This window comes from Chiloscyllium punctatum, chromosome 6 (assembly GCF_047496795.1).
Source record: "Chiloscyllium punctatum isolate Juve2018m chromosome 6, sChiPun1.3, whole genome shotgun sequence".
NCBI lineage: Eukaryota > Metazoa > Chordata > Chondrichthyes > Orectolobiformes > Hemiscylliidae > Chiloscyllium > Chiloscyllium punctatum.
The window spans coordinates 12,338,076-12,363,629 of record NC_092744.1 but is presented as its reverse complement, the minus strand read 5'-3'; the positions used below and the strand labels follow the sequence as shown (position 1 = coordinate 12,363,629).

The following is a 25,554-nucleotide window of genomic DNA, read 5'->3' as shown; positions in this document are numbered from 1 at the left end:
TGATAACATGATATCTGTAAATATCATGGCACAGCCATGTTATTATAGTAGGTAATACAAAACTGATAAAACGTTTCTCAACACTATCTAATTAAGGTGGCCAGCAAGACAAACAAATAGGTAATAATCTAATGTTAATTTGTTCACCTGTTCCATGTTCCTTTGCTTGAAGCATTAATGAAAGAACTTTCATAGACTTAGTTTACTCATTCCAGAAATAAAACTCACAGAGTTTGATTTGGCAATAGAACATTTCTTTATAAAATCAATGTAACACTCATCCAGAAGAAATTACTGACTCGAGTAAATTTAGATTTGTTAACCATTCTCTGAAGGTATTCAATCAATAGGGTGACATAAGGGTGGCATGGTGGCTCAGTGTTAGCACTGCTACCTCACAGTGTGAGGAATGTGGGTTCAACTCCACCTCAGGTAATTGTCTGTGTGCAGCTGCACATTCTCTCCATGTTTATGTGAGTCCCCTCTGGGTAATCTGGTTTCCTCCCACAGTCCAAAGTTGTGCAAGTTAGGTGGATTGACCATGCCAAATTGCCCATTGCGTGCAGGAATGTATAGATTAGATGGATAAGCCATGGGAAATGTAAGTTTACAGGAAAAGGATAGAGGAATGCCTTTTGGAGGGCTGGTGTGGACTTGTTGGGCCGAATGACCGTTGCCATACCATGGGGATCCTATGGAACCTCACTCACTCCAAATTATTAATATCATCAGTGTCTAGCCTCAGTTGTTATTTCCCTCCTTTCCAAGTTGCACTTAACTTGCCTAAGCTGATGTTTTAGTGGATCTTTAGAAGGTGCTACAAAGTGGGAAATAAACCATCATTCCTGAAAGTGCATGTGACATTGGCTCTGCTTCCTTATCCTGATTCTGCAATAATTAGGTGTTTGAGAGATATTCTGAAGGGATCCATTGATCTGGAAAAGGTACCTGTGAGGCCTTAATTGCTCTGATAGTTTGTCCACCTCGGTGACAGGCGTTCCTAATTCCTTTGACAACTCACTTCGAGCAAAACCAAAAGGAGATAAATTTGGAGGCATTCCCTCTATATGAGTGATTTTGGAACATGACTTTTTTTTTCAAATGGAATGAGGCTGAGAATTAGATCTTTACAGAAATATTAAACTTGAAGAAAGTAAACTGTGATTGTTGGAAATCTGCAATATATTGAGAAAATGCTAGAACCATTCAATAGGCTGGGCCCCATCTGTGTACAGAGAAATATATATTTCTGGTTGATGTCCTTGCACCGATTGCGTTGAGCAGTTTTCGGTCAGTTGCCCCAAAACCTCCCTATGTGGCTTGATGTCACATTTTGTTTTGCAATACTTGTGTGAGATGCCTTGGCACATTTTATTAAATTTCATAAAAAGCACTACACAAAGTTCTAGTTATTGTGTAGAATGCAACAGATTTAAGAGTCATGTCATTTATTTATCTGGCTTTGTTCAGTACTCATCCCTAAGCAATGTTAACTCTATCGATTTATTTTACACTTCCTGCATAATGCCATCTCCCTATCTGGTCGATACAATATTTAATTAATTTATGAGCACATCTTTGTTTATGACAAAGTAGAATGGCTGTGTTAAATGCTTGCAACATCCCATTTCTGATCTCATTATACATAGTGCACTAAGGAAATGTCCCCATGTTCCTGGGAAGCAGCAAACAAAATATTAAAAATCTGTATTCACTTCAGCAAAGTAAGTTTTACTGTCCTGAAGAATGGTCACTGGATCTGCAACATTAACACTGCTTTCCCTTTCCACAAATCCAGCCAGATCTGCTGAGTTTTCCCAGCAATTAATGTTTTTGTAAGTTTGTAAGGAGGTATATCTGAAAATTTCAAATCATGAAAAGTCTTTAAAAATGTTTCTTTTAAGGGGGGCTGCAGTGTGGGTGTGTGGCTTTGAATTGCCTTCAAGATCTTACACCATTGATATTTAATCAGGCTGTCAGTTACAATATATGTTTGTACCTCACATTAGTATTTTGTCAGAAGTCACACGACAGCAGATTACAGTCACAGAGTCATAGAGATATGCAGCATGGAAACAGACCATTCGGTCCAACTCATTCATGCCGATCAGCTAGCTGAACTAATCTAATTTATCAACTAATTTGGCCCACAACCCTCTAAACCCTTTGTATCCATATACACTTCCAGATGCCTTTTAAATTTTGCAATTGTACCAGCCTCCACCACTTCTTCTGGCAGCTCATTCCATACACATGCTCTGTGTGAGAAAGTAGGTCCTTAGGTCCTCTTTAAAATTTTCCCCTCTCATCCTAAAACTATGCTCTCTTGTTCTGGACTCCCAACCCCAGCGAAAAGACTTTGTCTATATATCCTATCCATGCCCCTCATGATTTTATAAACCTTTCTAAGGTCACCCCTCAGCCTCTGATGCTCCAATGAAAACAGCCCCAGCCTATTCACCCTCTCACTATCGCTCAAATCTTCCAACCTGGCAACATCGTTGTAAATCTTTTCTGAACCTGTTCAGGTTTCACAACATCCTTCTGATAGGAGGGAGACTATAATTGCACACAATACTCCAAAAGTGGCCTAACCAATGTCCTGTACAGCCGCAGCATGACCTCCCAACTCCTGTACTCAATGCTCTGACTAATAAAGGAAAGCATACCAAAAGCCTTCCTCACTATCCTATCTACCTGTGTCTCTAATTTCAAGGAGCTATGAACCTGCACTCCAAGGTCTCTGTTCAGCAACACTCCACAGGATCTTACCTTTAACTGCATAACTCCTGCTAAGATTTGCTTTTCCAAAATGCAGCACCTCACATTTATCTAAATTAAACTCCATCTGGCACTCCTCAGCACATTGACCCATTTAGATTAGATTACTTACAGTATGGAAACACGCCCTTCAGCCCAACAAGTCCACACCGACCCGCCGAAGCGCAACCCACCCATTCCCCTACATTTACCCCTTTACCTAACACTACGGGCAATTTAGCATGGCCAATTCACCTGACCTGCACATCTTTGGATTGTGGGAGGAAACCGGAGCACCCGGAGGAAACCCACACAGACACGGGGAGAATGTGCAAACTCCACACAGTCAGTCGCCTGAGTCGGGAATTAAACCCGGGTCTCTGGTGCTGTAAGGCAGCAGTGCTAACCACTGTGCCACTGTGCCGCCCACCTGCCATTGTGCCGCCCACAATGCCACCGTGCCGCCCACATGCCACCGTGCCACCCACATCATATCTTGATGTGATGAAGATTTGATCAAGAACCCATTGTACTCTGAGGTTACCTTCTTTGCTGTCCACTACACCTCCAACTTGGGTGTCATCTGCAAACTTACTAACTATACCTGCTATGTTCACATCCAAATCATTTATATAAATGACAAAAAGCAGTGGACCTCGCACCAATCCTTGTGGCATACCACTGGTCGCAGGCATCCAGACTGAAAAGCAACTTTCCACCGCCAACTTTTGTCTTCTACCTTCGAGCCAGTTCTGTGTCCAAATGAGTAGTTCTGCTGCATTCCATTAGATTTAACCTTGTTAACCATTCAACCATGGGGAACCTTGTCGAATGCCTGACTCAATTACATATAGATCACGTCTACCGCTCTGTCCTCATTAATGCACTGCGTTACTTCTTCAAACAACTCAGTCAAGTCTGTGAGACATGATTTCCCACGCACAAAGCCATGTTGACTATCCCTAATCAGTTCTTGCCTTTCCAAATACATGTACATCCTGTCCCTCAGGATTCCCTCCAACAACGTGCTCACTACCAATGTCAGGCTCACTGATCTATAGTTCCCTGGCCTTTTATTACCATCTTTCTTAAATAGTGGCACCATGTTAGCCAACATCCTGTCTTCCAGCACCTCCCATGATATAAATATCTCAGCAAGGGGCACAGCAATCACTTTCCTACCTTCCCACAGAGTTCGAGGGCACACCTGATGAGATGCTGGGGATTTATGCACTTTTACGTGTTTTAAGATATGAAGCACCTATAATATTACTCTGTAATGTGACGTCACCATCTATTTCCCCACATTTTATATCTTCCGTGTCCTTCTCCAACAGGTTTATTTGAAATCACAAGTTTTCGGAGCAATGCTTCGAAATCTGTTGAACTATAACCTGGTGACTTCTGACCTTGTCCTCCCCAGTCCAACACTGGCACCTCCACATAATTTGTATTTTGGAAAGATCCTTATTTCCTCAGGTAGCTTGTATCCTGTAATGCTTTTTGTTATTACTCATTTGCAGGTTGAGGGCGTCACTGGCTAGGCTCGCATTTATTGCCCAGAGGGCAGTTAACAGTTAACCACATATGTGGAGCAGACCAGGTAAGAGTAGCAGATTTCCTTCTTTAAAGGACATTAGTGAACCAGATGGGTTTTTCCCTGACAATTGGCAATAGACTCATGATCATCATCATGAGACTCTGAATTCCAGATTTTTTGTTTTGAATTCAAGTTCCAACACTTGCTATGATAGGATTTGAACCTTGGTTCTCAGAACATTATGTGGGTCTCTGGTTTAACAGTCCAGTGATAATACCACTCAGCCATCACCTTCCCCACTCTTTTACTTACACTGTTGTACGTGATATTATTCTGTGTATACCTCTCTCAACAGTACAGGCTAGATTAGATTCCCGACTGATGTTTAGATTCTCTACAGTGTGGAAACTGGCTATTTGGCTCACAAGATGAAAGTGAGGACTGCAGGTCAGAGTCTAGATTAAAATGGTGCTGGAAACACACAGCAGGTCAGGCAGCATCCATGGAACAGGAAAATCAACGTTTCGGGCAAAAGCCCTTCATCAAGAATGAGGCAGGGAGCCTCCAGGTGGAGAGATAAATGGGAGGGGGGTGGGTCTGGGGAGAAGATTTCCCTGCTCCTTGTATGCTGCCTGACCTGCTGTGCTTTTCCAGCAACACTCTAATCGAAACAAGTCCACACCAACCCTCTGAAGTGTAACCCACCCCCCTACATTTACCCATGACCAATACATCTAACACTATGGGCAATTTACCTGACCTGCACACTTTTGGAGTGCGGGAGGAAGCTGGAGCGCCCGGAGGAAACCCACGCAGTCACGGGGAGAATGTGCAAACTCCACACAGACTGGTCGCCTGAGGCAGGAATTAAACCCAGGACCCTGGTGCTGTGAGGCAGCAGTGCTAACCACTGAGCCACAATATCCTAGCCATCAATGAGCTACTTTATCCTTTCTTCATAGTCTCTCACACCTAACTGCTGCTGTCACTGTTCCACAACATGAGGTATCCCTATCTCATAATCATATTCATCCTCATCAGAATAAGTATGGTCTCTCAGTTTCCTCATTATTTTATTTTTACTCAGTCAGGGGATGAGATTGTCCCTGGCTGTGCCAGCATTTATTGCCCATTCCTAGTTATCCTGGTGAAGGTGCCTGTTGAGCTGCTGCAATCCTTGGGGTGTTGGGATGGCTACAATGCTAACACTTCAGCAAAGAGTGTTCCAGGATTTTGACCCAGTGGAATTAAAGGAATGGCAGTAATAAATCCAAGTCTGGATGGTGTCTGACTTGCAAGGAACTTTCATTTGTTCGTGCTCCCATGTATCCACTGTCCTTATCCCTCTAGATGGTAAATGCTGCAGGTTTGGAAATGCCATTGAAGGAATCTTGATGTTGCAGTACATGTTGCAGATGGTACACTCTGCTACCATGATGCTTCAGTCGTAAAGGAAGTGAGTGTTGATGTGATGCATGTAGTACCAATTCAGCAGGCTGCTTTGTCTCAGATTGTACAAAGCTTTTTGAGTGTTGTTGAAGCTTCACTCATCCAGGCAAGAGGGGAGAATTCAATCAGACTCCTATCTTGTGCCTTGATGGTGGGCTGGCACTGGGGAGACAGGAAGTGAGTTCTTTATTACAGATTCCTAGCCTCAGGCCTATTCTTTTAGCTACAGTATGCCTGCTCCAGTTCATAGAACATAGAACATAGAACATAGAAGAATACAGCGCAGTACAGGCCCTTCAGCCCTCGATGTTGCGCCGATCAAAGCCCACCTAACCTACACTAACCCACTATCCTCCATATACCTATCCAAAGCCCGCTTAAATACCCATAAAGAGGGAGAGTCCACCACTGCTACTGGCAGGGCATTCCATGAACTTACGACTCGCTGAGTGAAGAACCTACCCCTAACATCAGTCCTATATCTACCCCCCCCTTAATTTAAAGCTATGCCCCCTTGTAATAGCTGACTCCATACGTGGAAAAAGGTTCTCACTGTCAACCCTATCTAACCCCCTAATCATCTTGTACACCTCTATCAAGTCACCCCTAAACCTTCTTTTCTCCAATGAAAACAACCCCAAGTGCCTCAGCCTTTCCTCATACGATCTCCCTACCATACCAGGCAACATCCTGGTAAACTTCCTCTGCACCCGTTCCAGTGCCTCCACATCCTTCCTATAGTATGGCGACCAAAACTGCACACAATATTCCAGATGCGGCCACACCAGAGTCTTATACAACTGCAGCATGACCTCAGGACTCCGGAACTCAATTCCTCTACCAATAAAAGCCAGTACGCCATATGCCTTCTTCACTGCACTATTTACCTGGGTGGCAACTTTCAGAGATCTGTGTACATGGACACCAAGATCCCTCTGCTCTTCCACACTACCAAGTATCCGACCATTAGCCCAGTACCCCATCTTTTTATTACTCTTACCAAAGTGAATCACCTCACACTTAGCTACATTGAACTCCATTTGCCACCTTTCTGCCCAGCTCTGCAGCTTCTCTATATCCCGCTGTAACCTGCCATATCCTTCCTCACTGTCTACAACTCCTCCGACTTTCGTATCATCCGCAAACTTGCTCACCCAACCTTCTAACCCTTCCTCCAGGTCATTTATAAAAATGACAAACAGCAATGGTCCCAAAACAGATCCTTGCGGAACACCGCTAGTGACGGCACTCCAAGATGAACCTTTGCCATCAACTACTACCCTCTGTCTTCTTCCAGCCAGCCAATTCCTAATCCAAACCTCCAACTCACCCTCAATGCCATATCTCTGTATTTTCTGCAGTAGCCTACCATGGGGGACCTTATCAAATGCCTTACTAAAATCCATATATACCACATCTACCGCTTTCCCCTCATCTACCTCCTTCTACCTCCTTCAGTTTCTGATCAGTGGTAAGCCCCATAAAGTTGATAGTGGGCATATCTGTGATGACGATACCATTGAATGTCGGGGGAGATGGTTAGATTCGGTCGTGTTGGAGATTGTCATTGCATGGCACTTATATTACATGACTGTTACTTGCCACTTCTAAGACCCAAACTTTGTTTGTTCAAGTATTGCTGCATATGGACAGGGACTGCTTCAGAATCTGAAAGGACTTGAACATTATACAATCATTAGTAAATATCCCCACTTCTGATCTTATGATCAATGGCAGGTCATTTGATGAAGCAGCCGATGATGGTTGGGCAGTTTAGGTATGTATTTGCAATGCCACTTCCCAGGGTCCTACCATTCATCATCCATTACCTAGTCTTGTTTGTCCTGCTAAAGTACAACATTTATCTGGACTAAATTCCAATTGCCACTGATTAACTGATCTGACCAGGCCTTCAATATTCTCCTAGAACCAAAGGCTACCCTCCTCAATATCTAACACTCCACCAATTTTTGTATCATCTGCACACAATGATTATTGTGGGATCCTACTGGACACAGGCTTCCAGTCAGAAAAAAACACCTCTCAATCATCACCCTCTACTTCCTGTCACTCAGCCAATTGCAGATCCAATTAGCCAATTTTCCTTGGTCCTACGAGGTCTTACCTTTGCTGTCAGTCTCCCATGCAAAACTTTATCAAAAGACTTGCGAAAGTCTGGGTGGACTACAACGAATGCATTCCCCTCTTTTACACACCTGGTTGTCCCTTCAAAAAATCCAATCAAGTTGGTCAGATATGATCTCCCCTTTACAAACCATACAGACTGTTTCTGATTCTCCCTTGCCTCTCCAAATGCAGATTAATTCTGTCTTGCAGAATTACTTCCACTAGTTTCCTACCATTTGAGTTAGACTAAGTGGCCTGTAGTATTCCTGATTTATGCCTTGCTCCCTCCTTGAATAACAATACCATATTTCCTGTCGTCCAGTCCTCTGGCACCTCTTCTGTGGCCAGAGAGGAATTGAAAATAATTGCCAATGACCCTGCTGTTTCATCCCTTATCTCACTCAACAGCATGAGATACATCTCATCTGACCCTGGAGATTTATCTACTTTTAAGCCTACCAGACCACTTAGAACCTCCTCTCTGTCTATACTAATTTCTTTAATTATATCATAGTCCTTATCCCGAATTTCCAAATTCACATCATCCCTCTCACCATTGAACACCAACAAAACTATTCATCTGGAAGCTTTTATCTATGTCTTCTGGCTCTAAACAGAAATAACCATTATGGTCCTTAATGGGTCCTACTCTTTCCTTAGTTGTCCTTTTACCTTAAGCAAAGAAACATAGAAGATAGGAGCAGGAGGAGACCACTTAGCCCTTCGAGCCTATTCCGCCATTCATCAACTCAATAGCCTAATCCTGCTTTCTCCCCATAACCTTTGCTCCCATTCACCCCACTTGCTATATCTAGCTGCCTCTTCAATACATTCAATGTTTTGGCATCAACTACATCCTGTGATAATGAATGTGTTTGTAAAATAATTATTTTATGTGTTTTAGTTTTCCCTTCACTATTGGTGTCGAAAGAACAATTTCTGCCCATTACTTTACTCCCTTCACCTCTGCTTGTTTCTGAACCAATATTTCAATGACCATTTTAAGCTGAGCGTGTGTATCATGTTCAACAGTAATCTTGTTTATTCTGCTCAATCGTTGAGTGCAATGCAATCACATTTATAAAATCTGTCCAAAGCCGTTTGGTAAGAAATGATAATATTCGAATCATATTGAAGTTATTATGGTTTACCCTTATAATTTTGAATAATGCTCCTCTCTTTTTCTCTTGTACAGCTGAGTTTGATATTTTCTTGCATTCATTCATGGAATGCGGCCATCACTGGCTGAGTCAGCATTTATTCTTCATTGCCCTTGAGAAGTTGGGTGAGCTACATTCTTTTTGAAAGGCTACAGTCCATGTGATGTAGCTATAACATTACAAAAGAAGTTCAAGGATTTTGACCCAGTGACACTGAAGGAGCAGTGATAAAGTCCCACATCAAAATGGTGAATGGCTTGGGCATTTGGAAATCACAGAATCTTTACAGTATGGAAATAGGCCCTTCAGGTCCACACTAACCCTCCGAAGATTAACTCAGCCAGACCCATTCCCCCTACCCTATAATTACCCCTGACTAATGCACCTAACCTACACATCCCTGAACACTATAGGCAACTTAGCATAGACAATTCACCTAACCGTTGGACTGTGGGTGGAAACTGGACCACCAGGAAGAAACCCACACAGACGTGGGGGGAAAGTGCAAACTCCACACAATTTCCCGAGGCTGGTATCGAACTCAGATACCGAGCGCTGTGAGGCAGCAGTGCTAACCACTGAGCCACCCTGCCGCCCACAGTGTTTTCATGAGTCTGCTGCCCTTCTTCTTCGGAGTGGTAAATGTCATGGGTTTGGAAGGTGCTGTCAAAGGAGTTAAATTAGTTTGGCAGGAGAATAGGATAGCAAGTAGATGTAGGTTCAATCAACTACAGAAGGACAGTCCAGTGGATGGAGAAGACATGGCAAGAGTAAGGCACATGGGAGGCTAAATTATATCTATTTTAATGCAAGGAGCCTGACTGGTAAGATCAGAATGTGGGATTATGAAACTGTTGCAATCACTGAGACATGGTTGAAGGTTGGACAGGACTGGCAGCTCAATATTCCAGGGTGTGGAAGTTTCAGGCTTGATTGGGGGAAAGTTTAAGGCAAGTGGGACATTGAAGAATTGATAAAGGAAATCGTCACTGAAGGAATGAGGGAGGGTGTCCAAAAGGGTCTTCAGATGGGGCCATCTGGGTGGAGTTTAGAAATAATAAAGGGGTGATTACTTTGCTGGGATTGTACAAGACGCCTCCCGCCTGTCAGAGGGAGATAGAAGTGCAGGTGTGTAGGCAAATCAGGGAGGTGGGAGAGAAACTGGGTTATAGTCGGTAATGGCTTTCAACTTTACTAACATTAACTGGGATCACCTTCATGTGAAGGGATTAGACAGGAGTGGAATTTTTAAAGTGCATCCAGGAGAGCTTTTTGTACCAACAGGTAGATAGTCCAAGTCAAGATAGGGAAGTGTGAGACCTAATCTTAGGGACTGAAACGATCAAGTGGTTGAACTTTGAGTGGGTGAACATTTTGAGGAGAGTGAATGTAACTCTGTAAGTTTCAAAGTCTTTATGGAAAGAGATAAGGATAGCACAGAAGTTAAGTGTCAAAACTGGGGCAAGGCCAACTTCAATATCATTCGAGGGAATCTGGCAAACATAACCTCGGAGCAGCATCTTGCAGGTAAGTCTACATTCGGAAAGTGGGAATCTTTTAAAAGTAGTACAGTGAGAGTTCAGGGCCAGCCTGGCTGTTAAGAAGGCATATGATGTGTTGGGGCTTATTGGGAGGGGGATTGAATTTAGGACCCACGAGGTCATGCTGCAGCTGTATAAGACACTGGTAAGGCCACACCTGGAGTATTACGTACAGTTCTGGTCACCACATTATAGGAAGGATGTGGAAGCTTTGGAAAGGGTTCAGAGGAGATTTACTAGGATGTTGCCTGGTATATAGGGAAGGTCTTATGAGGAAATGCTGAGGGAACTGAGGCTGTTTTCATTGGAGAGAAGAAGGTGGAGAGGTGAATTAATCGAGACGTACAAGATAATCAGAGTTTTAGATAGGGTAGACAGTGAAAGCCTTTTTCCTCTGCTGGTGAAGGCTAACACAAGGGAATGTAGCTTTAAATTGAGGGGTGATAGATTTAGGACTGATATCAGGGGTAATTTCTTTACTCAGAGAGTAGGAGGGGTGTGGAACGGCCTGCTTGCAACAGCAGTGGACTCGCCGACATTCAGGGCATTTAATTGGGCATTGGACATACATGTGGATAGTAATGGAACGGTGTAGGTTAGATGGGCATCAGATTATTTTCACGGGTCAGCGCAACATCGAAGGCCGAAGGACCTGTACTGCACTGTAACGCTCTATGTTCCATGTTCTAAATTCCTCTAAGAGTGAAGGGCAATGACAGCAAATCCAAGGGAAATTGTGAGTTTGATAAAGAAAAAGAAAGAAGTATATGTCAGATACAAGGGGAGGCTCTTTAAAAATATGGAGAATGTAGGGTGTTGCTTAAAAAAAAAATCAGAAGGGAAATGAGGGGCCACAAAAATTTTTGGCAGATAGAAACAGGGAACGCCCAAGGTACTTTACAAGTATATTAATAGTAAAAGGATTATTGGAAAAAGAATAGGGCATATCAGAGACCAAAGAGACAGCCTGTGTGTAGGGCCTGAAGATGAGGGTGAAGTATTGAATGAATATTTCTCAACTTTATTCACAGAGGAGAAAGACATTGTAGCTGGGGATTTCTGATGGTGTTAGTTCAGAAGAGATCTGAGAAAGAATATTTTCGCCTGGGAGGGTGTAGGAATATGGAACATGCTGCCTAAGACAGTGGGAGAGGCTGGTACACTTAACAAGTATCTGAATAAGGACTTAAAGTCTCAGGGCATAGCAGGCTATGAACCGAGTGAAGGTAAGTAGGATTGCTGCAGATCGGTGTTTGTTGATCAACATAGACATGGTGGGCCAAAGGACCTGTTTCTATGCTGTATGATCATATGACTCGAAGCCTTAGCAAGTTTCTACTGTGCATCTTGTAAATGGTACGCAGTGCTGTTACGGTGGTGGAGGGAGTGGATGTTAAATGTGGTGGATGTCATGCCAATCAAGCAAGGCTGCTTTCTCCTGGATACTCTCAAACTTCTTGAGTGTTGTTGGGGCTACGCTCAGCCGGGCAAGTGGGGAGTATTCCATCACACTCCTGACCTGTACCTTGTAGATGGTGGACAGGCTTTGGGGAGTCAGGAGGTGACTTACTCACCTTGGAATTCCCAGCCTCTGACCTGATCTTGTAGCCACAATATTTATATAGCTGGTACAGTTCAGTTTCTGGTCAATGGTAGCAACCAGGTGTTTATAGGTTGCTATGGAGCAGACCAGACCCCCTCAAAATATTTTCAGAAGGGAGCCTAGACCCTAACTTTTTCTCATTTTAAAAGCAAATGTGATATGCCATGTTCCAGATGCGATGTGACTGGTCAAACTACTCAACTTTAAGCAAAACACTATTTATTCAAACACTATAGTTAAGATACTACAAAAGAAAGAAGGACTTAGAATAACAACTCTATTGAGAAATGTAGCAGAATAATGGATACAGTAACTATTACTATAACTATTCCAGTATAGCAACATTCCATAAACACACTCTTTGCAAAATTCAGAAAACAGATTCTTTCTGACAGGTAACTCCAGCAACCCAGAAGGACAAACATTAAGAGAAAACTCAGAGAGAGTAGCAGCCAGGAGACATTTACTGCAGCTTCCAACCCAGTCAACACATCAACAGCAACTGCTTTAAGCTAAACCTAAAAACTGGAACACAACTAGAAATCCTGGTCTGAGAGACCTGGCCACACCCAGCCAGGCTACTTATATTGTTCCATCTTTAAAAAACAAGCCAAGGCCTCACAAGCTGTTTATGTTAGCACAGACTGCCACTTGTTTAATCTCTCTCATGAAAGAAACCAGGATAAAGTTCACTTCTTAAAACCACAACATCATCACAAGATATGCCAATCAGATGTCAGAAAAATTATCAATGAGGAACTCAAAAATCATTGAAAGTTCTTGATTTTTATATGTAACAGGGAAGATAATATTAACACTGGAGAAGAACATTTTTTTGCGGAACAATTTCACATTTGTTCATTAACAATTTTAATGTCAGTTTAAACATGTGGCACAGAAAACTCATTGCCCAGTTTAGACACTAGACATTCAAGTTTTTACTTCCTGTGTTTTACTTCCTCTGTGTAGTATTTTTAATACATGAATTCACTAAACTTGTGATGTTCCCTACCTTGATCAGTGAAAGAGTGCTTGGCCATTAAGTCCTTTGAGCTTGTTCCTCCATTCAACTAGATCATGGTTAATCTGCATTTTAATTACATCTTACTTTGGTTCTAGAAACCTTAATGCCCGACTGAAAAAATATATCAAGCTCAACTTTGAAATTTTCAATTGATTACTGCTATTCATTTCATGGAGGATGGAGTAAGTTTTAATGTGAAGAAGAACCAATAAAATGTTTGGCTTTTGAAAAATAAAACATGGAGCAAAATACGTTAAATAAAACAGATAAATTGCCCGTAGTGTTAGGTAAAGGGGTAAATATAGGGGAATGGGTGGGTTGCGCTTCAGTGGGTCGGTGTGGACTGGTTGGGCCGAAGGGCCTGTTTCCACACTGTAAGTAATCTAATCTAATCTAATCTAATAACTGTAGCCTCAAGAACTTGGGACAGATGTGGCTGCAGTTGGGACATAGAGTCTTATACAATTTTGTTAGACTTCTTCATGTATAATTCAATTTTAAATTAGTTTCTCAAAAAGTTGCTGTAGATGTGAGCTGATCATGCTTTAGTTATGGCTAACGGAGGGATCTTGGTGAATGAGTATCTCTTCAACAAGTGAGATTGAGGATTCAAAACTAAACAGAGGACCAGGGAAGGTGAGTTAGAGTGATTGAATGTAATATCAAATCAGGCAAAGAAAGCTAAATTAAGAGAGAGAAAAAGAGATAGAGAGGAAAAGTAAGAAATCAAAATTAAAACTCAACATGTTTTATCATCAGCTAAAACTATTGCAACTTCATTAAGGTGATGGAAACAACAGGGCAGCAACATTTTTGTCAAGTTAACAGCAAAGTTACATAAATCTGCTGGCAACTAGTGAGAATTTGCAATTTATCTCTTCACTGCGACATGTTGCTGCTGATTTGCACATTAATCTTGTTCAGAGATTGTCAGTTTTGCAACAAAATCTGTCCAAAATGATTTCAACTGCTCTTGAGAGAGAGTGTCTGCTTCTTGCGATTATTCTGGTCACAATAACAATGACTATCCTTTTCACCAGCGTGAACTGACATTATTTATTAAAGTAATTTAACTAATCTTTTGAAATTGGCTTGCTGACTGGATATGATATGATGTGCAGCCTGCCCCAGGCTGTTTATGAAAGCAATAGCAAAGAACAAGTTCATTGATTTTCCATCATTGACAACAGACATTATAAAATGGTTTGAGCGGTGTAATTGAAAATAAGATGTGGCTTGTGTTGAGAGTGGGAGTTAAAATCAAATCCATGTTCTCAGCTTTTAATTTAAAACTTTTCTGTGGTTGAATTGGTTTAGGTTTTGTTTATTTTCCAAATTGAGATTTAATGAAGGTTTTAGAAATGAGGAGGGCTCTTTGATATTCAGTGTTAATGTTAAAGAAACAAACAGCTCATCGTGCTCGACATTCTCTCCTGAATGCAGATTAAGTCTTGTAATCGAACACAACAAATTAATGAATGAGTCTGGGGCACAGAGGAAATAGAGGTTAGAAATAGAAGGGAGAGTTGGCAGTGTTCAAGGGTATTTAATTCAATGGAAGGGGTAAAGACCTTAGTTGAGGGTACAAATAAATGCCACGGCTGAGAGTGTGGTGCTGGAAAAGCACAGCACACCAGGCAGCATCCAAGGTGCAGGAGAATCGACGCTTCTGGCATAAGCCCTTCATCAGGAATGAGGCTTGTGGGCCGGGGGCTGAGCGATAAATGGGAGGGGTGTGGGGTTGGGGGGAAGGTAGCTGGGAATGTGATAGGTGGATGAAGGTGGGGGGGGGGGGGTTGATGGTGATAGGTTGGAGAGGAGGGTGGAGCGGATAGTTGGGAAGGAAGATGGACAGGTCATGAGGGCGGTGCCGAGTTGGAGGCTTGGGACTGGGATAAGGTGAGGGAAGGGGAAATGGGGAAACTGGTGAAATCCACTTTAATCCCGTGTGATTGCAGGGTCCCAAGGTGGAAGATGAGGCTTCCTTCCTCCAGGCATCGGGTAGTTAGGGTTTAGTGATGGAGGAGGCCCAGGATCTGCATGTCCTTGGTGGAGTGGGAGGGGTGTAAGGTCATAGCTATTAAAGAACATAGGATTATTTTAAAGTTCACTTGTGGAATGTGGGCATCGCTGGCAGGGCCAGAATTTATTGACTGTCCCTAGAGAAAATAGTGGTGAACTTCTTTTTTGAACCGCTGCGGTCCATGTGCTATAGATGGCCCACAATGCCCTTAAGGTGGAAAATCCAGGAATTTGATCCAATGACTTTGAAGGATCGTTGCTCTAAGTCAGGATGCTAATTGGCTTGGCGGCAAATTTGCAGGTGGTATTTCCATGTATCTGCTGCCCTTGACCTTCTAGTTGGTAGTGGTCATGTGTTTGGAAGATGCTGTCCAAGGACTTTTGGTGAATTTCTGCAGTGCATCTTGAAGATAGTACACTTTGCTGCCATTCACTGTTCATGGTGGAGAGTGTGGATGTTTGTGGAACTTATTGATCCATACAAGATAGAGAAGAGGATGAAAATTGAGAAAGGCAGACAATTTTGGGTTGAGTAAACAACTAAAGCTGCGAGGAAGGGTGATGTGTTAAGGGCACCATCAAGTTAGGCCAAATGCATTGAGTCAAGGAACAAGAAAGGGCATTTATAATATTGGGAGTGTACAGTCAAAAGCATATCGAGGATAGAGATGTCGATAATTATGAGGGGGATGACAAGGTGGATACAGAGCAGCTGTTCTCCTTGGTTGAAGGGGCAAGATCAAGAGGAAATAATTTTAAAGTGAAAGCTGGGATGGTTAGAAGGGATTTGAGGAAAGATTTTTTCACCCACAGGGTGGTGGGGATCTGGAATGTTCTACCTGTGAGGATAGTTGAGGCATGTAAACTCACAACCTTTTTAAAAAGTACTTGATGAGCCCCTGAAGTGTCAAAACATTCAAGACTAGTGCAGGTAGTGGTATATTTTTGTAGTACAGATTTGATGTGCCGAAGGGTCTCTTTTGTACAGTATGATTCGACCATTCTCTGAGGAGCAAACATGTAGGCAACTCCCTAAGAAGCAATATTAACTGTGACAGTGTTAAAGTGAGATGATCTGAGGGAATCATAATTGTTAGAGTGCATTCAGGGGAACCTCTTTGTCCAACGTGTAGCATGTCTAATGAGAGAGGCTGCAGCTCTGGACTCAGCTTGGGGAAATGAAACTGGGCAGGTGGGAAGAGTAAGAGAGCATTTCGATGATAATGATCAACATTCAGTTAGTTTTTACACAGTTATGCACAAAGGCAAAGGTAGAACAGGAGATAAAGTTCTAAATTGGGGTAAGGCCAATTTTATTAAGTTGAGGAGTGCCTGAGCAAAAGTGGAATGGAAACAGCTTGTTGAAAGTTAATCAGTGCCATTCTAAGACTGGTTTATAGGACACTACTCATGCCTTAGTTATTTGTTCATACTTCATGTTTTGATATAAATCTTTACATGTTTCTGATTTCCAAGCTTTGAACTTTAGATCTTGAGGTGGAAGGGAAGAACTGATAGAGGTGAGTATTATTAAAGTCTTGATGTTAATGAGTGAGTGAGTCATATCTGGTGGAAGACTGAGTTTGAGAAGGAGACAAAAAGGACCAATTTAATTTTAACTAATTCTTAACTTTTAACACTTATAGCATTTAATGACCAAGTGGTATTATCATTCGACTATTAATCCAGACAGCAAAGTAATGTTTTGGGGACCTGAGTTTGAATCTTGCCATGGTAGATAGTGGAATTTGAATTTTATAAATATCCAGAATTAGGAAGTTAATGTTGACCATAAAACCAGAATCAATTGGCACGAAAAATTCAGGTGGCTCACTAATGTCCTTTAGGGAAGGAAACTTGCCATCTTTACCATGTGACCCAGCAATGTGGTTAACTCTTAACTGCCCTCTGGGCAATTCAGGATGGGTAATAAATGCTGGCCAGGCCGGCAACACCCACATCCTGTGACTGAATGTTGATAAACAGAATGCGTCATGATCTGGATGATGATAGCAACATGTGGCAACTCCACAGGGCGAATGTGTAATGAAAACAAAAAATGCTGGTGATCACAGCGGGTGAGGCAGCAACCATGGAGAGAAAGCTTGCTCTCTCTCCAAAGATGCTGCCTGACTCGCTGTGATTGCCAGCACTTTTTGTTTTCGGTCTATATTCCAGCATCTACAGTAATTTGCTCTTGAATATGTAATGACTTTTTTTTTACTTCAATTCTATAGCATAGTTAAGGTTGACAACTCTCCAGGACTGATGTTAGGCTGCCAACAAATAGTCTCTTGAACATTAAGCTCTAATTTATTATATGCTGGAACAAAATCTTGAAATTAGGGGGAAGAGGCTGTTTGGCTGCAGGCATGGGGAGAGGCGATGGTGCAATAAGGATGAGACTTCCAGCATGACCCCCAATCAGAGTTAGCAACTTTAGGGGAATTTGAATACTTTGTACAAGAATTGATTTTAAAGTATTCCTGAGAATGATGTCAGAATGCCATCAGAAAATGAGTTAATTAGATAGCTGGCAAATTTTATCCAACAAAGAACTGTTAAACGCGGACTTCAAATCCCAAAGAGAGCAGTTAGACTGGCGCCAAGAAGTAAGCAAGCAGTTCAGGTTCATACATCATTTAGATACGTATTTTTTGCCTTTTGTGAAAGTACATCTAAGGATTGAGCAATAATTTATTTTTTACTGCAGAAAATAAAACTCTTAATTCCGCAGTCCAAGGGAAAGGAATAACACAGCCTATCCTCTCACAGTAGAAACCTATTTTGTATTAATACAGAGACAATATGATCAAAATGAAAGAATGGTGGCCCAGTGGTTAGCACTGCCAACTCACCGTGTCAGGGACTTGGGTCCGATTCCAGTCTCTGGTGACTGTGTGGAGTTTGTGCTTTCTCCCTGTGCCTGCGTGCATTTCCTCTGGGTGCTCCAATTTCCTTCCACAGTCCAAAGATGTTCAGGTTAGCTGGGTTGGCCGTGCTAAATTGTGAAAGTGAGGACTGCAGATGCTGGAGATTAGAGTTGAGACAGTGTGACGCTGGAAAGGCACAGCAGGTCAGGCAGCATCCGAGGAGCAGGAAAACTTCGGGGAAAAAGCCCTTCCCGTTGTGTCCAGGGATGTGCAGGTTAGGTGGGCTAGCCATGGGAATTTCAGGATGTACGGGGCTGTTACTGGGCGGGATGCTCTTTGCAGGGTTGATATTGGTCTGAATGGTCTACGTCCATAATGTAAGGATTCTACAAAAATCTCTATTGTTACTTCCTGTGAGGGTTCAATGTAACATTAATTTGGACAAAGTTAAAACTCACACAACACCAGGTTATTGCCCAACAGGTTTTGTTTGGAAGAAAAGCTTTTGGAGCACTGCTCCTTCATCAGGTAGCTAGAGGGGTCTTATAATCCTGCCCCACTAGCTCCCTGGCGAAGGAGCAGCGCTCTGAAAGCTTGTACTTCCAAGTAAACCTGTTGGACTATAACTTGGTATTGTGTGAGTTTTAACTTTGTCCACCCAGTCCAACACCAACTCCTCCACAACATTAGTCTGGTGTAGCTTTATTATTGCTCTTAATGGCAACCATCATTGCACGACATGCATTTGTTTAAATACAATGTCCATTGAGAGATCACTGGAATGCTTTGAGTAACTTCAGGTTATGGTTAAGTTGCTTCATTAGAAGCAGTATAAAAGGACAAGGATCCATGTCTGTGTTATCCCTGATTTGGATGTGTTTGCAGGAGAAAGTGAGTACTGCAGATGCTGGCGATCAGAACCAAGAGTGTGGTGCTGGAAAAGCACACAGCAAGTCAGGCAGCATCCGAGAAGCAGGAAAATTGACATTTTGGGCATAAGCCTGATGAAAGGCTTATGCCTAAAATGTCGATTTTCCTGCCCCTCGGATGCTGCCTGACCTGCTGTGCTTTTCCAGCACCACACTCTTGACTTGGATGTGTTTGCAGTTGATTGAGGGTACAAAAGGGAAAATGTTTTCTAATTACAACATCAATGAGACTCATTGACACGCCTTAGCCGGATGTTGTAATGCTGGCTTCAATTTGTCAATCATTTCTTTTGGAAGTCACTAGTTTCTGGCTCCAGTTTTGGCCGGGAACTGGGAAGATTCAATGGAAATGAAGCAACTGGTTATTTCCACTGTTTCCTCCAAACTTACAAATTATGGAAATCCTACCGCAAGTACTCTCTACAAAATGTTGAGTTATAAAATGAAATAGCTGCTATAATAATTTTCTTTTGGTATATTAAATAATAATAATGATGGCATGACTTCAGAACTCAATAAGTTAACAATTCTTTTAGGGCATAGATGAAATAAAACAAAACAATGGGGCCATCCTGATCTGGTTGTACAACTGCTCTCTTGTACAAGTAACTACCATATAAGTTCCCTAAGCATGGAAGCAGGCTATTTGGATTAACAATGGCCCTCTGAAAAACATCCCACTCAGACACATCCCGTCCCTGTTACTTTTCATTTACCATGACTAATCCATCTCGCCTGCATATACTTGGATGCTTATGGGCAATTTAGCATGGCCAATCCACCTAGGCTGCACATCTTTAGATTGGGGGACAAAATCCACACAGACACATGTGCAAACTCCAAACTGATGGTTGCCCACGGCTGGAATTGAACCCAGATTCCTGGCACTGAGAGGAAGCAGGTGTGGTCCAGCTGGTCAAACCACTCAGCTTTAAGCAAAACAGAGTTTATTTAAACACTACAGTTGAAGCACGAATAAAAGAAAACAAAATCTAGAATAACAACCATTTGAAAACTCAACTGACTCAATATAACAACTTAACTAACTCCTGCAACATTCCATAAATACACTCCTTGGCAAAAGGTAAATTCAAACTCAGTTTCTTACAGGCAGGAGAAATGTCAGAGAGAGAGAAACCAGTGAGGAACCATCTGCTGAAGCTTGAAACCTTTCTCTGCACTGCAGCAGCTTATCACTGTTACAACTAAAAGAACCTAGAAAAAACCTGAACTGGAGAACTGACCATTCTCCTGGCATTGTCAAAATAGGCTTCTGCCCAGACAGATTGGTACCTCTGTCTTTATGACCTCTCATGAAAAAAAAAGACAAAATAATCTTGTTAAAGTGACAACATTGTCACACATAAACAATGCTTCAGCAGGTAAACTACCCTGTTGGAGGTAAAATCACAATACCAAGAGGAAAATCTCTACATCTTCATGACTTTGTTATTGCTTTAGCTGTCCTGCCACCTCTTGCACTGTATTGGATCACTGGATAATAGCAGGTCCTCAATTTAAATCTAATAGGTTGTTCTCGATTAATGGTTTTTCAACTCAAATGATCATTAAAGATGACCTAGCTCTCATCTCTTTCTGTTCAATTCCACTGTCTCTTACATCATGTCTACATGTAAATACAGAGCCAATGAATTGATATTGAGATCTCGGTGCTTGTCCGGGTTGTAAATATGGGTGGAATTTTGCATTGGGTTCCCATTCCAATAGATAAATAGCGATTGTGGTTCAGTGGATAACAGATGCCCTAATATAGTGTTGGGGAAATGTTGCACTGTTGGAAATGCCATCCTTGGGTTGGGAAATCAGAGGGTGATTGTAAAAAATAAGAAGGCACTATTTTGACAAAAAATAAAGGAGTTTTCCCCAGTGGCCTAACAAGTATTTGTGCCTCATCAACATGAAAGGTAAATTACCTCATCACTATCTCATTGTTGTTTGTGGAATCTTTGCTGTTCACGAATTGTCTCCCACGTTGTAAAGTGTTCAGATCATTCTGAGATTGTGAAAGGCATGACCGAAACACAAATTCTTTCAATTCTGACTTTGAATGTATGGTCTAATGCAACTGGCTTTGATTCTGTTCAGAAACTGCCCTTTGCTTGATCTTGGAGCCTAATAAGATGATGGCAAGGTCCTGGTGATTGTAATGAAGTGGTATTATCAGTGGTATGATCACTGGGCTAGAGACCCAGGTAATATTTTGGGGACCTGGGTTCAAATCTTGCCATAGCAGATAATGGAATTTAAATTCAATAATAATGTGGAATTAAAAGTCTAATGATGATCATGAAACCATTGGCAATGGTTGGAAAAACCCATCTGTTTCCCTAATATCCTTTAGGGAAGGAAACCACCATCCTTACCTAGTCTGGCCTACATGTGCCTCCAGACCCACAGCAATGTAGTTGACTCTTAGATTCCTTCTGGGCGATTAGGAAGGGGCAATAAGTGCTTGCCTCAGCAGGACGCTCTCATCCCGTGAATGAATTAAAAGAAAGAAAGATAATTCAGCCAACAATGAACAGACACATGTCTTTGCTCCTAAGTGACAAATATCAATTTGTCAAACATGAGAATCAGCTGCTCAAGCCTTGCTACTTTCTTTTATTAATCCAAGACATATGGGCATTACTGGTTGGTCCAGCACATTTTGCCCATAGGATACTTAAGGGTCAGCCATATTGCTGTGGGTTGGAATCACAATTAGGCCATAAGGGGAGATAAAGATAAACGATTTCCACTGGTTGAAGATTCTACAACCGGGGCATAGTCTCACAATTAAGGCCAGGTCATTCAGGGGGTATGGTGAAAACGCTTTCACACAAAGTGTTGTACAGGTTTGGAACTATCTTCCGTAAATATGGTCAATGTAAATTCATTTGTTAAATTTAAATCTAAGATACACACATTTTTACTGAGTAAGTGTATTAGAGGTATGGACACTTGGAAGGTTAATGGGGTTCAGCCACAGATCAGCCATCATCTTATTGATTGGTAGAGCAGGCTCGAAGGGCTGAAAGGTATCCTCCTGCTCCTATCATCCTATGTACATGTGTTTGTCCAAAAACTGCAGGAGAAAGTGAGGATTGCAGATGCTGGAGCTCAGAGTCAAGAGTGTAGTGCTGGAAAAGCACAGCAGGTCAAGTAGCATCCGAGGAGCAGGAGAATCAATGTTTCTGGCATAAGCCCTTCATCAAGAAGCTTTCTGATGAAGGACTTATATCCGAAATGTTGATTCTCCTGCTCCTCGGATGCTGCCTGACCTGCTGTGCTTTTCTAGCACTATGCTCTCGAGTATAAGATGTGTGGGCAGGGTTAGCTCATTGAGTCTGTTATTCAATCATTTCTCAACTCTATTCTTCTGCCTTCTCCCTATAATTCTTGATCCCCTTATTAATTAAGAACCTATTTATCTCTGTCTTAAAGACTCGCAAGGACCTGGCCTCCACAGCCTTCTTCAACAATGAATTCCTCAGATTCACCACTGTCTGACTGAAGAAATTCCTCCTCAACTGAACTCTAAAGGGCCATTCCTCCTCTCTCACGCTGTGACCCCGGATCCTAGTCTCGCAGGTAAACAGGGTAGTGAAGAAGGCATTTGGTAGGCTTACCTTTATTGGTCAGAACATCGAGTATAGGGGTTGGGACACCATGTTGCAAAGGAATAGAACATTGGTCAGGCCACTTTTGGAATATTGTGTGCAATTCTGGTCTCCCTGCTATAGAAAGGATGTTGTGAAACTTAAAAGGGTTCAGAAAAGATTTACAAGGATGTTGCCAGGGTTGGAGGATTTGAGCTATAAGGAGAGACTGAACAGGCTGGGGCTGTTTTCCCTGGAGCGTCGGAGGCTGAGGGGTGACCTTATCGAAGTTTATAAAATCATGAGGGGCATGGATAAGGTAAATAGTCAAGGTCTTTTCCCAGGATAGGGGAGTCCAGGCATAGGTTTAAGGTGAGAGGGGGCACATTTAAAATGGACCTAAAAGGCAGCTTTTTAATGCAGAGGGTGGTGAATGTATGGAATGCACTACCGGTGGAAGTGGTGGAGGCTGATACAATTTCAACATTTAAAAGGCAGTTGGATGGGCATATGAATAAGAAGGATTTAGAGGGATATGGGCCCAGTGCTGACTAATAGGAGTAGACTAGTTTAGGATATCTGGTTGGCATGGACAAGTTGAACTGAAGGGTTTGTTCCCATGCTGTACATCTCTATGACTCTATGACTATGGCTCTCCTACCAATAGAAACATCTTGTCCATGTCCAGTCTCTCCAGGCCCTCCAGTATTCCTTAAGTCTCAATGAGATCCCTCCTCATCCACCCAAACTCCATTGAATGCTGACCCAGAATTCTCAATTGCTGCTCATATGATAAGTCCTTCATCTCCAGAATCACTCTTATAAACCTCCTCTGGATCCCCTCTAATGCCAGCGCATCCTTCCTTTAAAACTGGGCCAAAAACTGCTCACAATATTCTAAACGTGGTCTGACCACAGACTTACACAGCCTCAACAATACATCCCTGCTCTTGTATTCTAGCACTCTTGAAATAGACACTAATATTGTATTTGCCTTCCTAACTGCCAACTGAGCCTGCATGTTAATCTTAAGAGAATCCTGTACTGGGACTCTCAAGTTCCTTTATCATTCAGATTTCTGAAAGTTTTCCCCATTTAGAAAATACCCTACACCTCTATTTCTTCCTACCAAAGTACATAACCTCACATTTTTCCCCCATTATATTCCACCTGCCATTTCTTTTACCCAGGTGGGACTAGATTGGGTTGGGATATCTGGTTGCATGGACAAGTTGGACCGAAGGGTCTGTGCTGTACATCTCTATGACTGTATGACTCCTGACTTATTTTCTTACTACTGCTCGTGGACCTATACAGAACTTCCAGAAATGTACTGTGTTTTTCCTAATTTGGTTTCTCAACTCCACCTGGCAAGACCAGACATTTCCCTTCCCCTGAAGGGAACTAGTGAACCAAACGTTACTTTCCTAACATATCACTTTATGGTCACCATTCGATTCTTAATTCCAGATTTTTAATTGAGTCCAAATTTCACCATCTGCAGGATTTGAACGCAGGAGCCCAGACCATTACCGGGTGTCCCTGGATTAATAGTCTAGCAATAACATCACTAAGCCACCATAGAACATAGAACATAGAGCATAGAACATTACAGCGCAGTACAGGCCCTTTGGCCCTCGATGCTGCACCACCCTGTCATACTAGTCTGAAGCCCATCCCACCTACACTATTCCATGTACGTCCATATGCCTGTCCAATGACGACTTAAATGCACTTAAACTTGGCGAATCTACTACCGTTGCAGGCAAAGCACTCCATACCCTTACTATTCTCTGAGTAAAGAAACTACCTCTGACATCTGTCTTATACCTTTCTCCCCTCACTTTAAAGTTGTGTCCCCTTGTGTTTGCCGTCCCAATACCATGGCCCCTTTAAATAAGTACTTAAATGAAGAAACTGACTTAACATCATCATGTTGCCTTATATTGCTCAGTTGCAATTTGTAAGCAAGCATTTACAAAAGCTGCACACCAGGACATAACAAACAATGAGTATTCTTTTAATTTTCCAGGCTTCTCTTAAATTCATAAAAGATTGCGCCAGGAATAACTGAACAGTTTTCCTCTGACGTTGTTATTTCTTTAAAGCATCCGTTGTCTTTCTTGTGTCAGTTGCAGACTCGTCATTATTGTCCTTTTGACACAATCTTAGGCAAGATCAGAAACTCTAAGCATGCGTTAGGATTCGAGCTGTGAAGTCATAAGTTACAACCTGTGCCTGGAACTTATCTCCACTGTCACAGCTGTGCACCCACTGGGACCTCCCAACCGTGAAGGCAGAAACTCGGTGTGAACTAACATAACTCATTCTTCTGGTACCATTGTAGACCAAGACAGAATACTTACAGTTTGAGGGGCCATTGTCAGAAACAGAAGAGAACACTTGGCAAACAGAAAAAAAACTGAGAAAATTAGGAGCGTAACATCCAGAAAAACAGTTAAAAATGGACTACATTGTGAAATGAAAGCATCCGGTACTTTGCACTTGGAACAGTATCACAAGAGCCTGATTATTGCATTTTCATTTTCCATTGGTCAGCTGCAGAAATATAGTATGGCTACCACAATTTCTTTTCCTTTGGGATGCTATTTCCTGCATTGGTTTTAGGCCAGATGTTCCGACAAACTTCCACGATGATACTCCAGTTCCCAGATGTTTGCAATTGCTTGGTAAACATGAGAAGTGGCATTTTCCTACGGCCCCGACACTGCTAAATTACACTGTTCCAGCTTTTCCTGGATAGCTTTCAACAACTAGCATCTTGGATGAGTGGGGGAAAGGGGGAAGGGAGACGGTGAGACAGTGGGGAAGTCAGGCTAGAATTACAAAGACATTTAGAAGTGAATACTCAATTATACCCACTGTGTGTAAGCTTTTCCTCCACAAATTGATTTTGTGATAAA

General features: G+C 42.2%; 1 protein-coding gene across 1 annotated transcript in view; it reads right to left on the bottom strand.

Annotated features, from left to right (window-relative positions):
- The window catches only part of agtr1a (angiotensin II receptor, type 1a), a 96,452-nt gene extending 71,332 nt beyond the window's left edge, over nt 1-25,120 (bottom strand). The window contains exon 1 of the mRNA XM_072572017.1: nt 24,997-25,120. Within this exon, the coding sequence (XP_072428118.1) occupies nt 24,997-25,011 (15 nt within the window). The 5' untranslated portion in view covers nt 25,012-25,120. The remainder of the gene's footprint in view (nt 1-24,996) is intronic.
- Nucleotides 25,121-25,554: the final 434 nt, after the last annotated feature.